The 22325-nt window shown below is 39.4% G+C and overlaps 1 protein-coding gene across 1 annotated transcript in view; it reads right to left on the reverse strand.

The window, feature by feature from the left end:
• The window catches only part of pyroxd1 (pyridine nucleotide-disulphide oxidoreductase domain 1), a 29352-nt gene that overhangs the window by 4050 nt on the left and 2977 nt on the right, over positions 1-22325 (reverse strand). Inside the window, exons 2-9 of the mRNA XM_073066129.1 lie at positions 21378-21458; positions 20413-20532; positions 18020-18148; positions 13707-13780; positions 12174-12334; positions 11591-11691; positions 10945-11083; positions 5620-5732 (exon numbers count right to left, since the gene is read on the reverse strand). Coding sequence (XP_072922230.1) covers positions 5620-5732; positions 10945-11083; positions 11591-11691; positions 12174-12334; positions 13707-13780; positions 18020-18148; positions 20413-20532; positions 21378-21458 — 918 coding nt within the window. The remainder of the gene's footprint in view (positions 1-5619; positions 5733-10944; positions 11084-11590; positions 11692-12173; positions 12335-13706; positions 13781-18019; positions 18149-20412; positions 20533-21377; positions 21459-22325) is intronic.

Genomic DNA, 22325 nt, shown 5'->3' on the forward strand with positions numbered 1-22325 from the left:
GGCCGGATCTGAGGCTCAGCAGGGAAGGGTAAAGTCAGGCAGAGTGACAGCGATAGAACACTTGATAGTTAAGGAGACGGACAGCAGATTCTGTGGCTGCAATGGTATGCTGCCTCCCAGGTACAAGGTTCCAGGATATCTCAGAGCAGCTGCAGAAGATTACCAAGAGGGAAAGTGAGCAGCTAAAGATGGTGGTGCACATTGGCACCATTGACATAGGTAGAAAGAGGGAAGAGGTCCTGCGCAGTGAGTATAGGGAGTCCGGGAAGAAGCTAAAGAGCAGGACTTCCAAGTAATCTCTAGATTACTCCCAGTAACACATGCTAGTCAGGGAAGGAAGAGGATGACGGCATAGATGAATGAGTGGCTGAATGAGTGGTGCAGGGGGCAGGGTTTCAGACTTTTGGATTATTGGATTCTCTTCTAGGGATGATATGACCTGTACAAAAAGGACATGTTACACCTGCACCCAAAGGGGACCAATATCCTTGCAGGCAGGTTTGCTAGAGCTTTGGGAAGGGTTTAAACTAAATTGGTAGGGGGATGAGAACCAGAATGATAGGGCTGAGAATGGGGCAGTTGGTATACAAGTGGATGCAATGTCTAGTGAGACAGTGGAGAAGGATAGGGCAAAATTTTGGTTAGTAGGACGAGTTGAAGTGTAACATTGGGGCAAAATTAAAAAAGGGATACGAATACAGGACTGGAGATTTTATATTTGAATGCACTCAGTATACGGAATAAGGAAGATGATCTTGTAGTGCAGTTAGAGACTGGCAGAGATGACGTTGTGGGCATCACCGAGCCGTGGCTGAAAAGATCATAGCTGGGAGCTTAACATCCAAAGATACAACTTGTATTGAAAGGACCGGCAGATAGGTAGAGGGGGTGGGTGGCTCTGTTAGTAAAAAATGAAATCAAATCTTTGGAAAGAGGTGACATAAGATCTGAAGATGTAGCATCTTTGTGGGTAGGGTTAAGAAACTGCAAGGGTAAAAAGACCCTGAAGGGAATTATATACAGGCCCCTGATGTGTAGCCAGGATGTGGGATATAAATTTCAATGGTAAATAGAAATGGCATGTAGTAAGGGCAATGTTACAAGAGGGGATTTCAAAATGCAGGTAGACTGGGAAAATCAGGTTGGTACTGGATCACAAGAGAGGGAATTTGTAAAATGCCTACAAGATGGCTTTTTAGAGCAGCCCACTAGGGGAAAGGCAATTCTGGATGGGGTGCTGTGTAATCAACAAGATTTGATTAGGGAGATTAAGGTAAATGAACTCTTAAGATCATAACATGATAGAATTCACCCTGCAGTTTGAGAGGGAGAAGCTATAAAGTCAAATGTATCAGTATTATAATGGAGTAAAGGGAATTACAGAGGCATGAGAGGGAGCTGGCCGAAGTTAATTGGAAGGGGACACTAGCAGGGATGATGACAGAATAGCAATAGCTGGAATTTCTGGGCAATTCGGAAGGCGCAGGGTAGATACATCCTGAAGATGAAGGAGTGGCATCACAGGCAGATAGGATCATAAAGGAAACTTTAGGCACAAGGGCCTTCATAAATTTAATGCATCGACTACAAGAGTTGGGATGTTATATTGAACTTGTACAAGACATTGGGTTTCCTCTGGGTATTCTGGATCCCTCCTACATTCCAAAGATGTACCTGTTGGTAGATTATTGATCATTGTAAATTGTCCTGTAATGAGGCTATTCTGTACAGTATCTCAAAAAAATGTAATATGAAAGTTAGCCAACAATATCAAAGATGATACCTAAAGATTTTTTAGTAATGTAAAGGGTAAACGAGGAAAGAGTGGATATTGGACCACTGGAAAATGACACTGGAGAGGTAGTAAAGTGGGACAAAGAAATGGCTGATGAGCTGAATAATTAATAGATAGAAAACGCTGGAAGAACTCAGCAGGTCAGGCAGCACCCACGGAAATGAACAGTCAACATTTTGGACTGGAAAGGAAGGGGGAAGATGCAAGAATAAAAAGATGGGGAGGGAGGAAAGGAGGATAGATAGAAGCCAGGTGGGAGGGAAAGATAAAGGGCTGGAGATGAAGGAATCTGATAGGAACGAAGAGTGGGCCACAGGAGAAGGGAAAGGAGGAGGGGCACTGCGGGAGGTGATACGCAGGTTAGAAGAGGAAAGAGGCCAGAGCAAGGAATAGAAGAGGGGAGGGGCAGCAAATTTTTTTTAAACTGGAAGAGAAATCAATAATAATATCATCAGGTTAGAGGCTACCCAGACAGAATATAAAGTGTTGCTCCTCTGCCCTGAGGGTGGCCTCATTGTGGTATGAGTGGAGGCCATGGGCTGACATGTAGGAATGGCAATGGGAACCTGAATTAACAAGTTGGGTCACCGAGCTAATAAGTATTTTGCATCAGCCTTTACTATGGAAGACACTTGCAGTATACCATAAATTTGAGAGTTTTAGGGAGCAGAAGTGAATGTAGTTGTTATTGCTAAGGAGAAGGTGCTTGGGAATTTCCAAGGTCTGCAGGTAAGTCACCTGGACCAGATGGACCACAACTGAAAGAGATAGCTAAAGAGATTGTGAAGGTAATAGTAATGATATTTCATGAATCAATAGATTCTGTAATGGTTCTAGAGGACTGTAACTCTAGATGTAAATGTCACACCACACTTTAAGAAGGGAGGGAGGCAGAGGAAAGGAAATTATGGGCCAGTTAACCTGACTTCAGAGGTTGGGAAGATGTTGGAGCACATTATTAAGGATGAGGTTTTTGGGGTACTTGGAGACAAATAACGAAGTAGACCAAATTCAGCATGGTTTCCTTAAGGGGAAACTTTGCCTGACAAAGCTATAGAATTCTTTGAGGAAATAACAGGCAGGATAGACAAAGGACAGTCAGTAGATGTTGTTTACTTGGACTTTCAGAAGACCTTTGACAGTACGCAATGCTACTTAACAAGATAAGAGACCACGGTATTACAGGAAAATTACTAGCAAGGATGAATGATTGGATGACTGGTAGAAGGCAAAGTGTCAGGATAAAGGGGCCCTATTCTGGCTGGCGGTGTATAGTAGTGTTCCTCAGGGGTCAGTAATGGGATCATTTCCTTTCACGTTGTAGATCAACGATTTGGATGACAGAAATTATAGATTTGTGGTCAAGTTTGAAGGTGAAATACAAAGATTGGTGAAAGGGCAGGTGGCAGGGAGCTTGCAGAAGGACTTAAGCAGATTAGACGAATAGTCAAAGAGGTGGCAGATGGAATATAGTACAGGAAAGTGTATTTTATTGCACTCTTATAAAAATAATAAAGGCATAGATTATTTTCTAAAAGGGGAGAAAATTCAAAAATCAGCAGTGTAAAGAGACTAGGGAATCCACTTGCAGGATTCCCTAAAAGTTAACTGGTAGGTTGAGGTGGTGGTAAGAAAGGCAAGTGCAATGTTAGCATTCATTTCAAGAGGATGAAAATATAAGCGTTAGGATATGATGCTGAAGCTTAGATGGCAATGGACAGACTGAACTTGGGAGTACTGAGGGAAGTTTTGGGCCTCTTATCTATGACAAGTTGTGCTGGCATTGGAGAGGGTCCAGAGGAGATTCACGAGAATGACTTATCTGCTGAGTATCTCCAGCAGTTTGTGTTTAGATACAATTATGAATGCTGTGTTTTAATTAAATTGATTGAAAAATAAATAATGGCAAGAACCCATTAATTCACACCTACAAATTATCTAGTAGTTTAATTTCTAAAATCACTTTCAAGTGATAATTCAGTAAGTCAAAAAATAATTTTCTAATTATCAGCAACAAATCAGCTGATAATTGGATACAAAAGGGTCTTTTAAGAGGCTCCTGGATAGGTACATGGAGCTTAGGAAAATAGAGGGCTATGGGTAACCCTAAGTAATTTCTAAAGGTAAATACATGTTTGGCACAGCATTGTGGGCTGAAGGGCCTGTGTTGTACTGTAGGTTTTCTAAGTTTCTATGTTTCTAAATCATGGCAAGGCATTCCACGACAAAGATATATATTTTGTATCTCTTTTTATTCAACAATTATCTTAAACTGTACACCTTTGGCCACTGAGTATTCAAATAGAAGAGACAGCCTTTTCTGTAAGAACCATTTTGGATTGAAGCTCTTCATCTGGATGGAAAGATGAAGAGGAGAGGTGGTGTGGGTTGGAAGCTGGCAGGTGATGAGTGGATCCAAGTGAGAAGAGGTGAGAGGCAGGAGGAGGACAGAGTGAAAGAAGCAATAGAAGCAGGAAGGTGACAAGTGGAGGTGATGAAGAGCTGTGGATAGTGGAATCTGATGGAAGAGGAAGGTAGAGCATTGAACCAAATAAGAGAGGTGGTGAGTGCAGATAGGAATAGTTGGGTCAGAGGACATACTGGGTGGAGTGTCTCGGTGATGGGCAAGAGTGGGTGAAGGGGGAAGAAATAGGGTACTGCAGGGTGCGACAGTAGCTTTATAGCTAACAACTTCATAGCATCAGCGATCAATGTCCAATTCCCACCACTGTAGGCAAGGTGTTTGTACATTCTCCCCATGATTGTGTGGGCTTCCTCCAGTTGTCACATTCCAAAGACGTACAGGCTAGGGTTAGTAAGTTGCGGGTATGCTACGTTGGCGCAGGAAACATGGCAAAACGTAGGCTGCTCAGCACATCCCCAGACTGTGTTGGTCAATGATACAAACATCTCATTTCACTATGCAGTATGTTTCAACGTACATGTGACATATAAAGCTGATCCAATCGATTCATGGAAACAGACAGGCAAAACATTTGGTTGTCATGATGTAAATAGCCACTAGGTGGTACATGTTGTCATCTTCTCTTTTGCAATTGTCTCAACGCAAAAACAGCCACAATCTAGTGAATTTCTACACACAACTTTAATAAATTAATGTACGGCATGGATCAATTTGCCTGCAAGTTCATTGAGCGTTTTATTGTCTATTTGTCCCCAGCTCAGTTCATTCTGCAAAGTAGAAATATTACAAGACACTAATTGTCTTACTTACATTATTTACAATAATGTTGCAATTTAGTTGGTAGTAATTTTAGGAGAAGCTTGTGAAAATCTGAGCAGAGCTGAATTCTTTTTTTCAACTAAAAAGTACTCCATTTGATTTTGTGCAAGATAATAAATTCAAGCACATTCATTGAGCCATACTCTAGAATTTTCCCTTGATACTTTTAGATAATGATTCTATTTCTGCCATTTATGCTTCATTCAAGCTAACCTGTTGTGTTAGTATCTTTGCATCATTTTTAGCGGTCCTTTCACTTTGCATCATTTTTAGTTGTCTTTTCACTTATCAGAAATTTCCTTTATTGTTCTAATCATCTATTCCTTCCATTTGCTAGATCTAAAATGTAGCATTTTACAGCACTCACAAAGTCTTTGATCTATAACGCTATTTATTTTTCTCTCCACATAAGCTGCCTGCCCTGCTCAATACTTCTCCCGCTTTCTCTTATTCCTATCTTAAATATCATGATTCTGACTCATTTCTTCACTTCTTTGGAAATGAATCTACAAAACCGAGACAAGGTGTGATTCTGGGTTCTAGTTCTCAAGGGCAGACGTGAATTCTATACAGTACTTACAGGGTTATCTGTGACAAATGGTTCAACATTTGGAATTACTCCAGTTGCACTCACTATAAAGTCAGAGCCATAGATCTTCCCATTTGTCAACTGTACATATACAGGCCAAGACTCTAAAAGGAATGGAAAAGTAAAATAAACTCTTATTATTTGCACATTGAGAGTTCTGTGAAACATTCTCGACACAGTTTTACAAAAGATCATAGATATACTGGTCCTATACTGAGAACAACTGTCACTTGTAACTAAGCAAATTTTAAGTGTTTTTCCAATTGTTCTAATCTTAGTATACATTGGACTGATTATATTCAACTTCATACTCTTGCCATTGCTCATAGGAAATGGAATTTGGTAACTTTGTGCTGAATTTGATTGCAAGCTCCACTAGGGAAGTCATAATGTTCTAATACATCTACCCATATTACTACATAAACTAAATACTTCTAACTTACAATACGTACGATAGCAATATTACATAGAATTATAGAACACTACAGCACGGAAACAGGCCTTTTGGCCCTTCTTGGCTGTGGCGAACCATTTTTCTGCCTAGTCCCACTGACCTGCATCTGGACCATATCCCTCCATACACCTCTCATCCATGTACCTGTCCAAGTTTTTCCTAAATGTTAAAAGTGAGCCTGCATTTTCCACTTCATCTGGCAGCTCATTCTGCACTCCCACCACTCTCTGTGTGAAGAAGCCCCCACTAATGTTCCCTTTAAACTTTTCCCCCTTCACCCTTAACCCATGTCCTCTGTTTTTTTTCTCCCCTAGCCTCAGAGGAAAAAGCCTGCTTGCATTCACTCTATCTAACACATCATAATTTTATATACTTCTATCAAATCTGTCCTCATTCTTCTACACTCCAGGGAATAAAGTCCTAACCTATTCAACCTTTCTCTGTAACTCAGTTTCTCAAGTCCCAGCAACATCCTTGTAAACCTTCTGTGCACTCTTTCAACCTTATTAGTTTCCTTCCTGTAATTAGTGACCAAAGCTGCGCACAATTCTCCAAATTCGGCCTCACCAATGTCTCATACAACCTCACCATAACATTCCAACTCTTACTCAATACTTTGATTTATAAAGGCCAATGTACCAAAAGCTCTCATTACGACCCTAACTACCTGTGACACCACTTTTAGGGAATTATGTATCTGTATTCCCAGATCCCTCTGTTCTACTGCACTTCTCAGTGTTCTACCATTTACCTTGTATGTTCTACCTTGGTATGTCTTTCCAAAGTGCAATACCTCACACTTGTCTGCATTAAGCTCCATCTGCCATTTTTCTGTCCATTTTTCCAGCTGGTCCAAATCCCTCTGCAAGCTTTGAAAACCTTCCTCACTGTCCACTACACCTTCAATCTTTGTATCATCAAATTTGCTGATCCAATTTACCATATTATCATGCAGATCATTGATATAGATGACAAATAACAATGCATCCAGCACTGACCCCTGTGGCACACCACTAGTCACAGGCCTCCACTCAGAGAAGCAATCCTCCACTACCACTCTCTGTCTTCTCCCATTGAGCCAATGTCTAATCCAATTTACTACCTCACCATGTATACCTAGCGACTGAATCTTCCTAACTAACCTCCCATGCGGGACCTTGTCAAAGGTCTTACTGAAGTCCATGTAGGCAACATCCACTGCCTTCCCTTCATCCACTTTCCTGGTAATCTCCTCGAAAAACTCTAGTTAAACATGACCTACCACGCACAAAGCCATGTTGATTCTCCCTAATAAGTCCCTGTCTATCTAAATACTTGTAGATCCTATCTCTTAGTACTCCTTCCAATAATCTACCTACTACTGGCATCAAAATACCTGCCTATAATTTCCCAGATTACTTTTAGAGCCTTTTCTAAACAACGGAACAACATGAGCTATGCTCCAATCCTCCGGCACCTCACCCGTAGATACCGACTTTTTAAGTATATCTGCCAGGGCCCCTGCAATTTCAACACTAGTCTCCTTCTAGGTCCGAGAGAATACCCTGTCAGGTCCTGGAGATTTATCTACTCTGATTTGCCTCAAGATAGCAAGCACCTCCTCCTCTTCAATCTGTATAGGTTCCATGACCTCACTACCTGTTTGCCTTATTTCCATAGACTCCATGCCAGTTTCCTTAGTAAATACAGATGCAAAAAACCCATTTAAGATCTCCCCCATTTCTTTTGGTTCCATACATGGCCAACCACTCTGATCTTCAAGAGGACCAATTTTATCCCTTACTATCCTTTTGCTCTTAATATACCTGTAGAAGCTCTTAGGATTATCCTTCACCTTAACTGCCAAAGCAACCTCATGTCTTCTGATTTCTTTTCCAAGTATTTTTTTGCACTTTTTATACTCCTCAAGCACCTTATTTACTTCCTGTTGCCTATACATGTTATACATCTCTCTCTTCTTTATCAGAGTTCCAATATCCCTCAAGAACCAAGGTTCCTTATTCTTATTCACTTTGCCTTTAATCCTGACAGGAACATACAAACTCTGCACTCTCAAAATTTCTCCATTGGAAGGCCTCCCACTTACCAATCGCATCCTTGAAAGAGAACAACCTGTCCCAATTCACGCTTTTTAGATCCTTTCTCATTTCTTCAAATTTGGCCTTTTTCCAGTTTAGAACCTCAACCCAAGGACCAGATCTAGCTTTATCCATGATCAAGTTGAAACTAATGGTGTTATGATCACTGGAACCAAAGTGTTCCCCTACACCCACTTCTGTCACCTGTCCTAACTCGTTTCCTAATAGGAGATCTAATATTTCATCCTCTATAGTTGGTACCTCTATACATTGATTTAGAAAACTTTCCTGAACATATTTTACAAACTCTAACCCGTCTAGACCTTTAGCAGTATGTGAGTCCAATCAATATGTGGAAAGTTAAAATCCCCTACTATCACAACTTTATGTTTCCTGCAGTTGTCTGCTATCTCTCTGCAGATTTGCTCCTCCAATTCTCACTGACAATTGGGTGGTCTATAATACAACTCCATTAATGTGATCATACCTTTCCTGTTTCTCAGCTCCACCCATATGGCCTCAGTAGACAAGCCCTCTAATCTGTCCTGCCAAAGCACTGCTGTAACATTTTCCCTGACTAGCAATGCCATCCCCCCCACCCTTCATCCCTCTGTCTCTATTATGTCTGAAACATCAGAACCCTGGAACATAAAGCTGCCAGTCCTGCCCCTCCTGTGGCCAAGTTTCACTAATGGCTACAATGTCATAATTCCACGTTTCAATCCACGCCCTCAGCTCGTCCGCCTTCTCTACAATACTCCTTGCATTGAAATAGACACACCTCAGAAGATTATTACCACCACACACAAACCTTCTATTTGTGACTTTGCATGAACTTTTACATCATTTCTTTTCACCCCCGCTCCACTATCTACTTGGCACTCTGGTTCCCAGTCCCCTGCAAATCTAGTTTAAACCCTCCCCAATGGCACTAGCAAACCTCCCTGCAAGGATATTGGTCCCCCTGTAGTTCAGGTGTAACCCGTCTCTCCTGTACAGGTCCCACCTGTCCTAGAAGAGATCCCAATGAGCCTGAAATCTGAAACCTTGTCCCCTACACCAGATCCACAGCCACGTATTCATCCGCCAGAGCATCCTACTCTTACCCTCACTGGCACGTGGCACAGGTAGCAATCCTGAGATTACCACCCTCGAGGTCCTGCTTTTTAACTTCCTACCAAGCTCTCTATACTCACTCTTCAGGACCTCCTCACTCTTTCTTCCTATGTCATTGGTACCGATGTGTACCATGACATCTGGCTGCTCACCCTCCCACTTCAGAATGCTGTGCACGTGATCAGAGACATCCCTGACCCTGGCACCCAGGAGGCAACAAACCATCCGGGAATCTCTGTCACGACCACAGAACCTCCTGTCTGTACCTCTATCGAGTCCCCTATCACTACCGCTCTCCTCTTCTTCCACCCTCCCTTCTGCACTGCAGAACCAGACTCAATGCCAGAGATCCAGCTGCCGCAGCTTGTCCCAGGTAAGTCATCACCCCCCACCAACAGTATCCAAATCGGTATTGAGGGGAATGGCCACAGGGAAACCCTGCTGTTTGCCCTTTCCCTTTCCCTCGCCTGACGATAACCCAATTACCTGTGCCCTGCTCCTTTGGCGTAGCTACATCCCTGAAACTACTATCTGTAAACTCCTCATTCTCCCGAATGATCTGGAGGTCATCCAGCTCCTGCTCCAGTTTCCTAACGTGGTTTGTTAGGAGCTGCAGCTGGATGCACTTCTTGCAGGTGTCATTGTCAGGGACATCTGAAGTCTCCCTGACTTCCCACATCCTGCAAGAGGAGCATTCCAACATCCTGCCTGACATTTTCTCTTCTCTAAACAAACAGAAACTTACTGGAACCTACTCTCGCCTCTGCCTGTTCACGCCGAAGCCCGTTGAGCCAAAGCTATCCCACTCTGTTCCCTCTCACTTCGCTGCCCGCTGGATATGGTGGTCACCTTTTTAAACCTTTGGTGCTCTACTGGCTGACGTCAGGCGCCTGCGTGCTTCAGCCTTTTTTCCCCGAGCAGTGTAAAAAAAATGGCTTCTCTCCGAGATTCCTTACTCCTTCACTCTCAGCCTCTTGCTCAGATTACATTTATGTAGTGCCATTACTTTGGAGGTCTTTACAAAGTCAGTTACTTACATCCAGCTAAGTGTTCCACACTCTTTTAATACCATTAGATGACCTCCAAGCAAAAGGTTCAACTAAGATTGAATACAGTTACAGATAGGCTTTCTACTTTAACCTCTTCTATTACTTATTTAAAAATTAGCTGAATTTTAAACATGGTTAAGTGGATACACCAGTTTGACAAAATACTACATCCACAACCTGCCTGTACCACCACCCAATCAGCTGAGATGCATTAGTACTTGCATCTGAGATTATATATTGAAAGATCAACATTATTTTTACACAGTAGTGCAATTTTCAAGACAGCGTCATTAACAATCTAAACGACAGACAGAAATGAAGTACTTCTGTTAAGTATAGCTGCCGTCCAACACATGGATGTCAGTATTGCTGGTGAAATTGGGAATTATGCCAGCTACTAAATAATTACATTTACCAGAAACCAATCAGTATTAAGGAGATAAGACCAAAATTAAGAAATTAAAGCAATGAACTTTGTATAATATCTATTAGCTATTGGTCTTCATAACTTGGTAGTTTTCTGACTCTTGTAACTAACAGGCATTATAAGAAAACTTGTACAGGTTAAAAAAAATCATCACTTGTATAGGTTAAAAAATAAAGTCACTTGATCACATACCGTCATCTTTTTGAGCTTTTCTTTCTACTGATATATTTTCAGGGAATGCTAATGCTGTTTTCTGCAATGATATAAACTCTTCCTGTAGGTAAATTTGATCAATTTCACATTCATATTCAACGTGAACTCTGTGTGAAGCCTGAAAGAAAAGACTTGCATTTATATGATGCCTTTCACAGTTTGTATCAACTCAATGTACTTATGTATGGAATTATCCATCCGGATAGCAAGCAAACCAAAGCGTTTCACTGTATCTCAGGATACATTACAATACTAATAACTACTTTAGCAGATGCAAAGTGTTTCACATTCAATTAAGCACTTTTTCTTTCAGGTGCAGTCACTGAACATTACTGTCAGACACAGTAACAAATTTGGACAAAGCAATGTTACAACAATCAAATAATCTGTGTTACTGATCGAGAGATAAATACTAGCCAGAATAATGAAAAAAAATTCATCTTTGCTCTTCAAACTAACAGCATGATTACTTGTACATCCACCCAGCGGTAGGGAGGTTCTTGATTTAACATCACCTAAAGGAATTGTGCTTGCTCAGATATTACTGTCTCAGTACAATAGACTAGAAAATGCATAGTTCCTCAAAAAGTAAAACGCACTAGAATTAGCATTGTAGCAACTTTACTTGTTTTGTCCCTTTCAGCTTCATGCCTTCATGCCAGTCAGGTCCCAATGCACTACCATGTGCTTCACTTCCAGCAACACTTTCCTTTTTCCTTTCAAAACCTGCATTGAACAACCAAACACTTGTCACATAAGCAATGGATTCCATTTTGATTCAAAACTCTTCCTTCTAGATATTCTTAGCTTTATGCAGCTTGTCTATTGGTGTTTAATTGAGTTTATGCAGTTGCTGCAGATTTTATAAATTACAGTTTAACATTATTTTAAAGTAATGTACAGAAACCTGGAGGAGTAAAACACTTACACTTGACATTTTGCTTTTTCCTAATGCAAAGCAGCCCTGGAATAAACTAAAGAGCACTAATCTTTGAAAGTTATCCTTGTAAAATGAAAGATGACTACAAGAATGAAAGGAATTTACATATAGTTCAGGTTAACTTTATTCCATTAGGGTAGGAAACAAATATTCCATAATTAGATACAAAATGTGAGTTAATGCAGCTTTAACAATGATGTATTTGCTCAAGTTATTGACACATCATTCACTTTAAGGTGGATCATAAAAGCTGCATCATTGCAATTACCTTCTGTAGTGTACTTTGTCCTTTTGCAAGTGAGAGCAGCCTCAGGCTTATCAGCCTGGAGTTGAGGAATTAAAAATTCAGATGCTCCAGCATCAAAGAAAGTGTTTCCAATTGCTTTATCTTTTATAGCCCAGATGACCTCACAGCCTTCAATTTCATAGCTAGAAACACAAATGAATAACAATTTTAGAACATTCTTAATCATTGGGCACTCAAAATAAAACTCTCTCTTTGGGGAATGAGTAACAGCAGAGGCCTCACCTGTACCAGTTTTGGCAAAAAGCACAATGGATCTTTCAACACGCTACAAAGAACACTTAACTTCTTCTTTCATTGGTGACTGTAAGACAGGTTATCTGAGGTGTGTCCCTTTACAAATCTAGATCCTTTCCCATAAATTATTTCATCATTAATTTTGGGGCCTTGACCTCATCAGTCAAGTCCACTGCACTGATCACATGCACTGCCTTTCAGATTAGCCAGTCTTTTTATTGAATCCAATTTCTGGACTCTTGAATGCCTCTTCAGATCCCACATCCTTTGGATCACTTCTGAAAAAAAGTGGGGAATGCTGCAAATTGACCAGTTGGTAATGATTATTATTTTACAATATAGGTTGTAAACAAGAAACATAAAATACTATTACATTTCTTTTGGAACCTCTAATAACACCTTCCTCTTCCTGCTTCAACAGCACTGAGCTGTATCTACTGTTCTACAGTTTAATTTTAAAAGAAGCAACAATATAGAGTACATGAACAAAGACTCATATAGCCTTGCTTATAGTTTAAAAGAAGATACTGCCTGCTAATGGATCAAATAGTCAATATACTGCTGTATTCCATTCTTTAGCTTTAAAAATAAATTACAGATCTATCTGTTGTGACAATTTTGGGTACTGACTTTTAAAAAAAAATTTAGGTTCTAGATTTGTAGATGAACACATTATAGATAACCTGACTTACAGTCACTCTTTAACTCAATCTTTCAGTAGCATCACTGAAGAAATTGCTACTGGAATTACATCCACAGTGATACTGCAACTCCAAGGAAAGCTGAACAGGAAAGGAATATAGAAAGACATCAATATATGGAGATTGGACTCAGGACTATGAAAGCAACTACTGAATTTTGGCAATACTTGCCAACGCAGAGAAACACCAGTATTTCTATTTCAGGCCCCTTAAGTTCAACATTGAGGACTCCCTAATCATAAGCAACACGGATCACCACATCTATTCCAACAATAAGCCTCAAACAGTGCCTCACGAACATTCCAATTTTATGCTATGTCTCTCAGTTTCCTACTAGTCCTACCTACAAGAGATTGATAATGGTGACCTGAAACCCACACAAGACTGCCCAAACTCATTCCTTTGTTTACAGTGAGAAACATAAGTGAAAATGACTCACGTTGAACCACTCTAAATCCAGCTTCCCATCTCCCAAAAGCTCAATCACTTAAAATAGAAAAATAGAATCAGAGTATCTTTGTTCATCACTTAAGACGTCACAGTAATAAAATATACTTACACTAGTTCCAGTGCTATACCTCCATTCCCTACAATGATAATCCTTTTGGCTCTAGCTAAATGACTTTGAAATTTCTGCAAAGAAAAAGAGGATTCAATATGTACAATCAAATTTCAGCAGGCTTTCTCATCATCATAATGCTTTCTGAATATTGCTCAAGCAAATATTTTGCATTTTACAGACGAAAGCCTGTCTTAATAGGCTAAACATTAATGAACAAGGTTGCACCTTGCAGGCATTGGAACTCTACACTCTTACACAGTGTACAGACATTGCATTGTTGATTCAGTTAGGTATTATTATCTATCCATTTGAAATCAAACCCACTGTAAAGCCTACAACTCTGTTCTTGTGTTCTTGAATTTCGTTATATTTAATATTCTTGAATTTCATGTCATTTCCCAAATCACAGCACATCCTTCCCATGTCTGAATCTACCCAGATTCCAATTCTTGTCATGCTTATAAAAGCTCTTATCTAGCTCACTGATGACATCTGAACAGTTTTCCTTCCTCAATGTCTTTGATTAGCCATATTAAATACTTAAGAGCCTCCTCCTCAGATTGTCCTTCGTGACTTCATTTGAATGGTTTAGAGCATATATGTCAAACTCAAGGCCCGCGGGCCAAATCCGGCCCGCGGTGGAATTATCTTTGGCCCGCGAGATAATATCTAATTATTATTAAAGCTGGCCCCAGTAATCGAAGCGCCTATGGCGTATGATATGGCTAATGCTGAGTTTATTCAGGTACCAGGTTTTCAGGGTTTTTAGTGTTTATTCGGCAGTCTTCTTCATAAGAAACGGAATTTGTAAAGTGAAACACTTTGTAGTTATAGCAGAGACTGAGACACATGAGAGCAGGCTGAAAAAACAGAGGCAACGAAAGCTGCGTTCGCACGCGTCCGACTGATCCGGCCCGCATGAAGCTGCATTTTGCTCAATCCGGCCCGTGACCTAAAATGAGTTTGACACCCCTGGTTTAGAGGGAAGCACAGTAAATGTTCAGTGATAAGCTCTATTCCCATTATTCTCAAGAGCCCTAATATGCCACTTTTTGGAATTCCACTGCAACGTAAAACCTATAACATACTGTATCTATATGATCAACATCTTGTTATCCCTCCCAATATCAGCTCCTCAGGTTCACCAATAAATCAAACCCAACTCCATGAATGGAGCTCTTTAGAATAGTTTTCTATGGTAAGTTATGATAAAAAAGATACTGCTGCAATATTAAAATTCATCAAGATGGTGTGATGGTTGGAAAGTTGGGGTAAATGGAACTGTTGAAAACAAAAGCTGGAGAATTTTAGATTTTGATCTAACAAGATTAAGCTATCTTGAAAAGCAGGCATAGACAATTTACGCTGCTACTGGAATTAGGGCAAGCTAGTCTCCTTACATGCCAGATAGTCCAATTCTTAATTCCTTTTATTGAGATATTACAAAAGCATGTAAGTCAATCTTGATAATTTACTACTGATTAACAATTTCTTGCAGAGTTAGTGATTAAAAATTTTTAGAAAGAGTTTACTCCACAGAAAAAGCTTTTTCTGCATTTCTGGTTTATGCTGCATTTATTCCCCCCATGACTCCTTTTCCACATTGGGAAGGGTGAAAGGCCACCACTGTGGGGAAATGGAAGAAAGGATTTGATTCTGTCTCCATGAATCTCTGGGGTTGGTGGGCCTGTTTCACTCAGATTCTGGGAACAGCAGCGGTTAAGTCCAAATAAATGAAATCCCAGGAACAACGTGGGAACTATCACAGTGAGGGTCTTATTTGAATCATCATCAGATCAATTAAAAATATGGAGCCTGGGTGCTATGCCATACGTTTCACTGCAAGTAAATGGAAGATTTTCATGATTAATCTGCACGAAAACTAATGTTACTGATATCACTGCATAATCATGGTGCAATTATTCATTCTTTGGGGGTGACTATGAAACTCCTTGTGATTTCTGACACTGTGGATGATAGAGTAATAATTATAGCTGGGGAGGACCCTTTTCTTTCTGATGCAATTGCGAAGATGCCAATTCAAACCATTTGAGAAACAGCTAAGTGCTTTAATGGATTGGAGGGGAAGATGAGCGTATTAATTAACAACATATGAACAAGTTGGCATTAAACCTTGGTGACCTAGATAGAGTAAGAATCTTACACTCAGATCTGCTGAGAACTCTCTTCATTTGTTCCCCTCTAACAAGTACAATGGAGATGAAGAGATTTTCAAACAGTCTAGACTGGTACTTTTTAAACCAGCCCTTCAACCCAATCCTCTTTCCCATATATCCATCCCTTTGGTTTTAAAACTGAAGCATAACTGAAGCAGCAATGGCTTCCAATTTGACTAGAAGAGGTTTTCTTTCTGTTATTCATTGGGAATGTTTTACTTTAAATGATATTTGTTTTTACTCAAAACAAAAATCAAAATGTATTTTACTTTACAAGTCTTTCTACCAAATTATATTCAGATCTTTTGGAAATCGTGAAGATTGTCAAAAGGTTTCGTTGAGCCCATTGTGTAGAAATTAGCTCAGGGATCAGATGGAAGTTGGCATGTGATAGCTACAGACCTTCTTTAAGACATTTAAAAAATTATACAAGCATGTAATTTGAAACCATTTTCAAGTCAAACTCAGAGCTTTCCACTATTACAAATTTAAATAAAAGATGTACCAACTCCAAATTCCTCCTGAAATCACTATGTTACAAAGCAATTACATTTATTTCTTTGCCAATTTTCCTCTATTATTTCAACGTTCAAAGGGGTCAATTTCAGACTGTGGACATTAGCATGAAGAAAATTTATATTTTGAGCAATAGATGCTACTAATTTGACACTCAGCAAGCCTGGAGCCAGGCCCTCACTGGCTATCAGAATCATTCAGGGTCAGAGCTGGAAACTATATTTGAAAAACTCATGTGGTGTAGAGAATATTAACTGCTCACCGCTCTCTCTTCCCTCTCCCTCCATCCAAACCTTGGGGAAACTAGGCCTTGGACACTTGGGGATGCACCCAGCAAGTTCGGACTGCTCAGTGGTCTTCAATACTCCAAGTCCCTAATGAAGATTTTCCTCATTCAGTCCCTTAACTTTTTACAGAGGACCCTCTAACTAGAATGAGATGGCTGATATTTCCCTAATACAATGGCTTATTTATAATATAAATATATATCAGATTAGATAGAAATAGATTTTTTAAAGATATTCCATGAATAATGTGGTTCCTTCATTTTAATTGCAAAAACCTTAAAATTACCACAACATTAGTAGTGACAGGTGTTTAATTTTTAAGGTAATTTTGACAAATCGGGTTAATTTAAATTATCACAGAATTCTCAAAGTTTTTGGTATTAATTTATCAGTGATAAAAAATTTGTAAAAAAACTCTTGAAAATCATAACTTTGAAATTAGAACGTGATACTGTAAACAACAACTAATAAAGCTTTCTTCAGAGTGAAATGCAATAATGGCTTTATTCACGTCATTTCACAAGACTCCAGAAATTTAGTTAGGCATTTTTTGGAGTGAGTCATTCATACATCTGACTTTGATTTCAGCTTAACACAGACATCAAATCACATCAATCTATATGTACTGTTCTTTTTGGAGTTTTGCTGGGGATATTAGTCCAGGTTTTTCGGAGACTGACTCTTTGAACATTTGTACAACTATTTTTAAAGGCAGGATGCTGGACTAAGACTCCACGGAAGAAAGTGTCTTCTATCTTGCCTACTTTGCATCCATTCCCCTAGTCCCAACTCTGACCTAATTTGCTTCAACAGACTCCATCTCCGACCAATCCAACTGGCTCCCATACACTGACCAAGATGTCTATCTGAGCTAGTCTTAGTTACCCATGTTTGCCAACCTTAGAATGATAAATGTACAGCACAGAAAAGGCCCCCCATGGCCCACACTGACAATCAAACACTGAGTTTCACTCATCCTGTTCTAGACAATTTTATTTCCCCACAAACTCCCAATAATGTTTTCCAAATTCTAACACTCTCCTTTGCACTAGGAGTAATTTTCAATCCACAAATATTCGGAATCTAGGAGCAAACAGGACTTTCTAGTCAGCGGGAGGACATGCAAACTTCAGACAGACAGCTCTGGAGGTTAGGATTGAACCCACACACCGCAGATAAGACAGCAGTTCTACTTGTAAGCCACAGTGCCACTAATATTATGGAATTAGACTTCTGAGATCCAGAATATTTTTCTCTCTGAACATAACTATTTGTTTGCTGTATACAGGAAAATGTGAAAACTATGATTTTGTTAGAAGTTTTATATTACCTTTGCACTGTCAGTATCCCGAATTCCTAAAACATATGGATTGTCTCTGACTATCAATTTTGGCCTGCCTCCAGTACATATGCATAGCTTTTCATAAATATACTCCTTCCCATCTTCTGTATGGATTTTCTGGAAGAACATGAACAAAAATGTCACAGAAATGTAAGAAAAATTTGAATCTATACCAGAGGCCAGTGGCCTAATGTATTTGTACTTGTGTGTTGAGCACTCGTGTATAATATTTTTCCCTGAGCATCGCAAATTACTCTTGCTCGATTGCAGTTTAACATGCTGCAGTCAAATGAATGAAGTCAGGAAACAAAGTACAGGGAGAGTACACAGGAGTTCTTTTCCTAATAACTGTTATACAGAAACGAACTAAGATAAAATCCATTGCCCAAAATAGTTGAGTCTCCCAGTCCTAATATACTTTGTTTATTTTCCCACGCTTGACGAATATTTTATGTATGGACCTATCTATTTTCTATAACTACCTCTAGTGATTCACTTTACAAAAGCTTCCTCTAATTTCTTCCATTTCAAATACCTTCTACATTCACCCAAGTACTTTCCATAATTAATGTAATTCAGCAAACACTGTATTCAGTTGATAGTGAATACCATAAAATATTTTAATGCTACTGCACTTGATAGGCTAACAAAGCAATCACTTCCAAATACTGGCTGAGATTGCAAAACAACCAATTCTATTTGCATTAAATAAAGGGGATACAGTAGATTAATTATGAAATAAAGAGGAAGCTGAGGAGATGCAAAAGGCACAGGCTGTTCATTCTTCTTACTATGCACTTGTTACACTTCCATAACTAATTTTCCTACCTTAAAAATTATTTAAAAATTTACAGAATTGGAAGTTAGATGTTCTGTAATGTGGGGAATTCCTGTGCATAGCATAATGTTAGGTCAATATGGAAGACAAATTATTAGACAACTAAAATTATGAAGAAATTTTTTTCAGTATATATAGTACAATCTATCATAAAGAAATAGTTTATTATATAAATAATTGCATCTGGTGACACAAAGGGTGGAGTTGTTGTGGATAGTGTGGAGGGTTGTCAGAGGTTATAGCAGGACACTGATAGGATACAAATCTGGGCTGAGAAGTGGCAGATAGGATTCAACCCAGATAAGTGTGAAGTGGTTCATTTTGGTAGGTCAAATATGATGGCAGAATATAGTATTAATGGTAAGACTCTTGGCAGTGTGGAGGATCAGAGGGATCTTGGGGTTCGAGTCCATAGGACACTCAAAGCAGCTGCGCAGGTTGACTCTGTGGTTAAGAAGGCATACGGTGTATTGGCCTTCATTAATTGTGGAATTGAATTTAGGAGCCAAGAGGTAATGTTGCAGCTATATAGGACCCTGGTCAGACCCCACTTGGAGTACTGTGCTCAGTTCTGGTCGCCTCACTACAGGAAGGATGTGGAAGTCATAGAAAGGGTGTAGAGGAGATTTATCAAGGATGGGGGGCATGACTTCTGAAAGCAGGTTGAGTGAACTCAGCCTTTTCTCCTTGAAGCGAAGGAGGATGAAAGGTGACCTGATAGAGGTGTATAAGATAATGAGAGGCATTGATCGTGTGGATAGTTAGAGGTTTTTTCCCAGGGCTGAAATGGTTGCCACAGGAGGACACAGATTTACGGTGCTGGGGAGTAGGTACAGAGGAGACGTCCAGTAAGTCTTTTACGCAAAGAGTGGTGAATGCATGGAATGGGCTGCCGGCAACAGTGGTGGAGGCAGATACAATAGAGTCTAAAAGAGACTTTTGGATAGGTACATGGAGCTTAGAAAAATAAAGGGCTATGGGTAAGTCTAGTAATTTCTAAGGTAGGGACATGTTTGGCACAACTTTGTGGGTTTTTGTGCTGTAGGTTTTCTATGTTTTGATGGGAAAAATAACTTTTCAACTGCAAAATATATTCTGAGAATCCTTGCATCTCTCTTCTTTTACGAACCATGACTAATCACATTTGCTCATTGCCCTAAATGCACAATAAATTTAACTGTTAGCACGGTTTACCTCATTAAATGACCTTCAGTCCATAAACTTCCTTATGAATAGATTAGCTATAAAGCTCAATGTGGTCTTATAAATTATAATTAAGGATGATGAGGCTAAGTTTATTCGATGGGTACAACTATCTGAACTCATCAGATGTGTGCTCAAAATGGTGCCTACGTTAGATTTAAACTCTCACTAAAATTACTCTGCACATTCCAACTGCAAAATCATTCCTAGACTCAGGACAAGCAGAGAGCAAAGTAGGATATAACTTCCTTTTTTAAATAATCTTTATAAATCTAATCACCAAGAACCCATAGATGGTAACTGATACGCTGAAATATTTGCAACTTAATTATTTTTTTACATGTTGTGCAGCATCCAATCCTTGAACTGCAGAATGGATCACGTCAATGTTGGGATAGTGCTCTTTCAGCAAGTGGGTTGGTCTTTCTTCAACTTCAAACTCTTCCAAGGTCCTAGAAACCTTTAGAAGATAAATACAAACTTTCAATCTGCCCTGATATAAATTTAAATTTATAAAAAGCAAAAGTGTCTCACATAAGCCAGGAACAAAAGTAAAAAATACTAGAAACATTCAACAGATCAGGCAGCATCTACGCAGTGAAACAGAATCAATCGTTCATGTTAATTATCTTCTATAAGAATTAACAATATGAGTAAACAAATCGTTCGAAGTTGCAGAGCAGAAGGGTTCAAGAGGATATGTGTAAGTGTGAGAAGACCAGGGTTATTCAGGTAATATAATTGTTTTCAGTACTATCTAATTTAATGGTGAATGGGTTACTTTAAAGACAGATAGAGGAAAAAAAGATATTGTGACTATGATATGTAGGAGTCAGCAGCTTGCTGAAATTTGAAGCAAAGAGGACATGGTTGATCTTGTTAGAATTGTCTATTCTAATACAAAGGAGGAAAAGCTGAAAACTGTTAAATTTCAGATTGAGTCCTGCTTACCAAGAAGATTAGGTCCTGTTCCATGGGCTTTCATCCGTTCCACAATGCCCAATGAAGTCAGAATGAGAGTGGAATGGAGGATTAGCATGACAGGTGATCAGAATCAACCTCGCAGATTGAATGATAGTATTCTGTGAACACACTCACACAAGCTTTGTGAGGAGACCACATCGAGAACACTGAACGTGATTCACTAATTTGGAAAAAGTCCATGTGCATTGCTGCTTCACCTGGAAGCCATGTTTGGCTCAGTGGGAAAGGTGTTGTTAAAAAAGTCAAGCAATGCATCTCGAGTGATTACATGGGAAAGCATCATGAAAAGGATGCTTTCAGGGGAACTGAAATTATACACACCTGTTTGAAGTTCATCACTGCTTTAATAAGTGGAGATGCTGTAACTAAAAGGATTTCATCTCCTGGAAACTGTCCAGCAAGCTATAAAAGCAAAAAAAAAAATTCCACAATTTCAGATCAAAGAAATGCAGTTTAAGCAAATTACAGTTATAATTGATAAATGTCAAAAAGATACCCTGTAATATATATCAACAAGGCTTCATTTCACCAACAAGAGAAAATCTGCAGATGCTGGAAACCCAAGCAACACACACAAAATGCCGGAGGAACTCAGCAGGCCAGGATTTTGTGTGTGTTTCATTTCACAGAGCTTACTAAAATCATGAATGTGGTCCTAACAATCCATTTTCATACTGACAGGAGGTTTGACAGAATGTTCCTACATCGACATTTGACACCAGGAGTGAAATGAGTGCAACGGAAGGTATTAGACACCTACTTCATACTGAAAGGGTACAGTGTGAGAGAATATGGGCTCCAGCAATGGAATATGATTGCTCCAGCAATCCAGAACTCCAAGGTTCTGGATAATTGTACTGAAATCTTCTTGTTCCCAAATCCTCTTGTGATAGTGGCCAACATACTAATTGTCTTTCTGCTTCATCAGTGCACTAGCTTTCAATGACTTTTATATAGAGACACCCAGGTCCCTTCAAACAACATTCCCCAATTTGCTACCATTTAAAAAATACATATCATTTACTTTCCTACTGAAAGGTAACCCCACAATTCACTCCACTGTACTCCATCGTCCACACTACTGCCTACTTTATCAGCTTGTCAACATTTTTCTAAAGCTTAACTGTAAACAGTCACATGTGATCCTTTCAGTGAAATCGGCAATTTGTACTGTGAAATATGTAATTGCAGCCCAAGCACTATGATCATCACTAATCTCCCAAAAAGGTCTCTTAATCTATAATGATCCTTTTCCACAGTATTGTATCT

Source organism: Hemitrygon akajei, chromosome 14 (genome assembly GCF_048418815.1).
Source record: "Hemitrygon akajei chromosome 14, sHemAka1.3, whole genome shotgun sequence".
Taxonomy (NCBI): Eukaryota; Metazoa; Chordata; class Chondrichthyes; order Myliobatiformes; family Dasyatidae; genus Hemitrygon; species Hemitrygon akajei.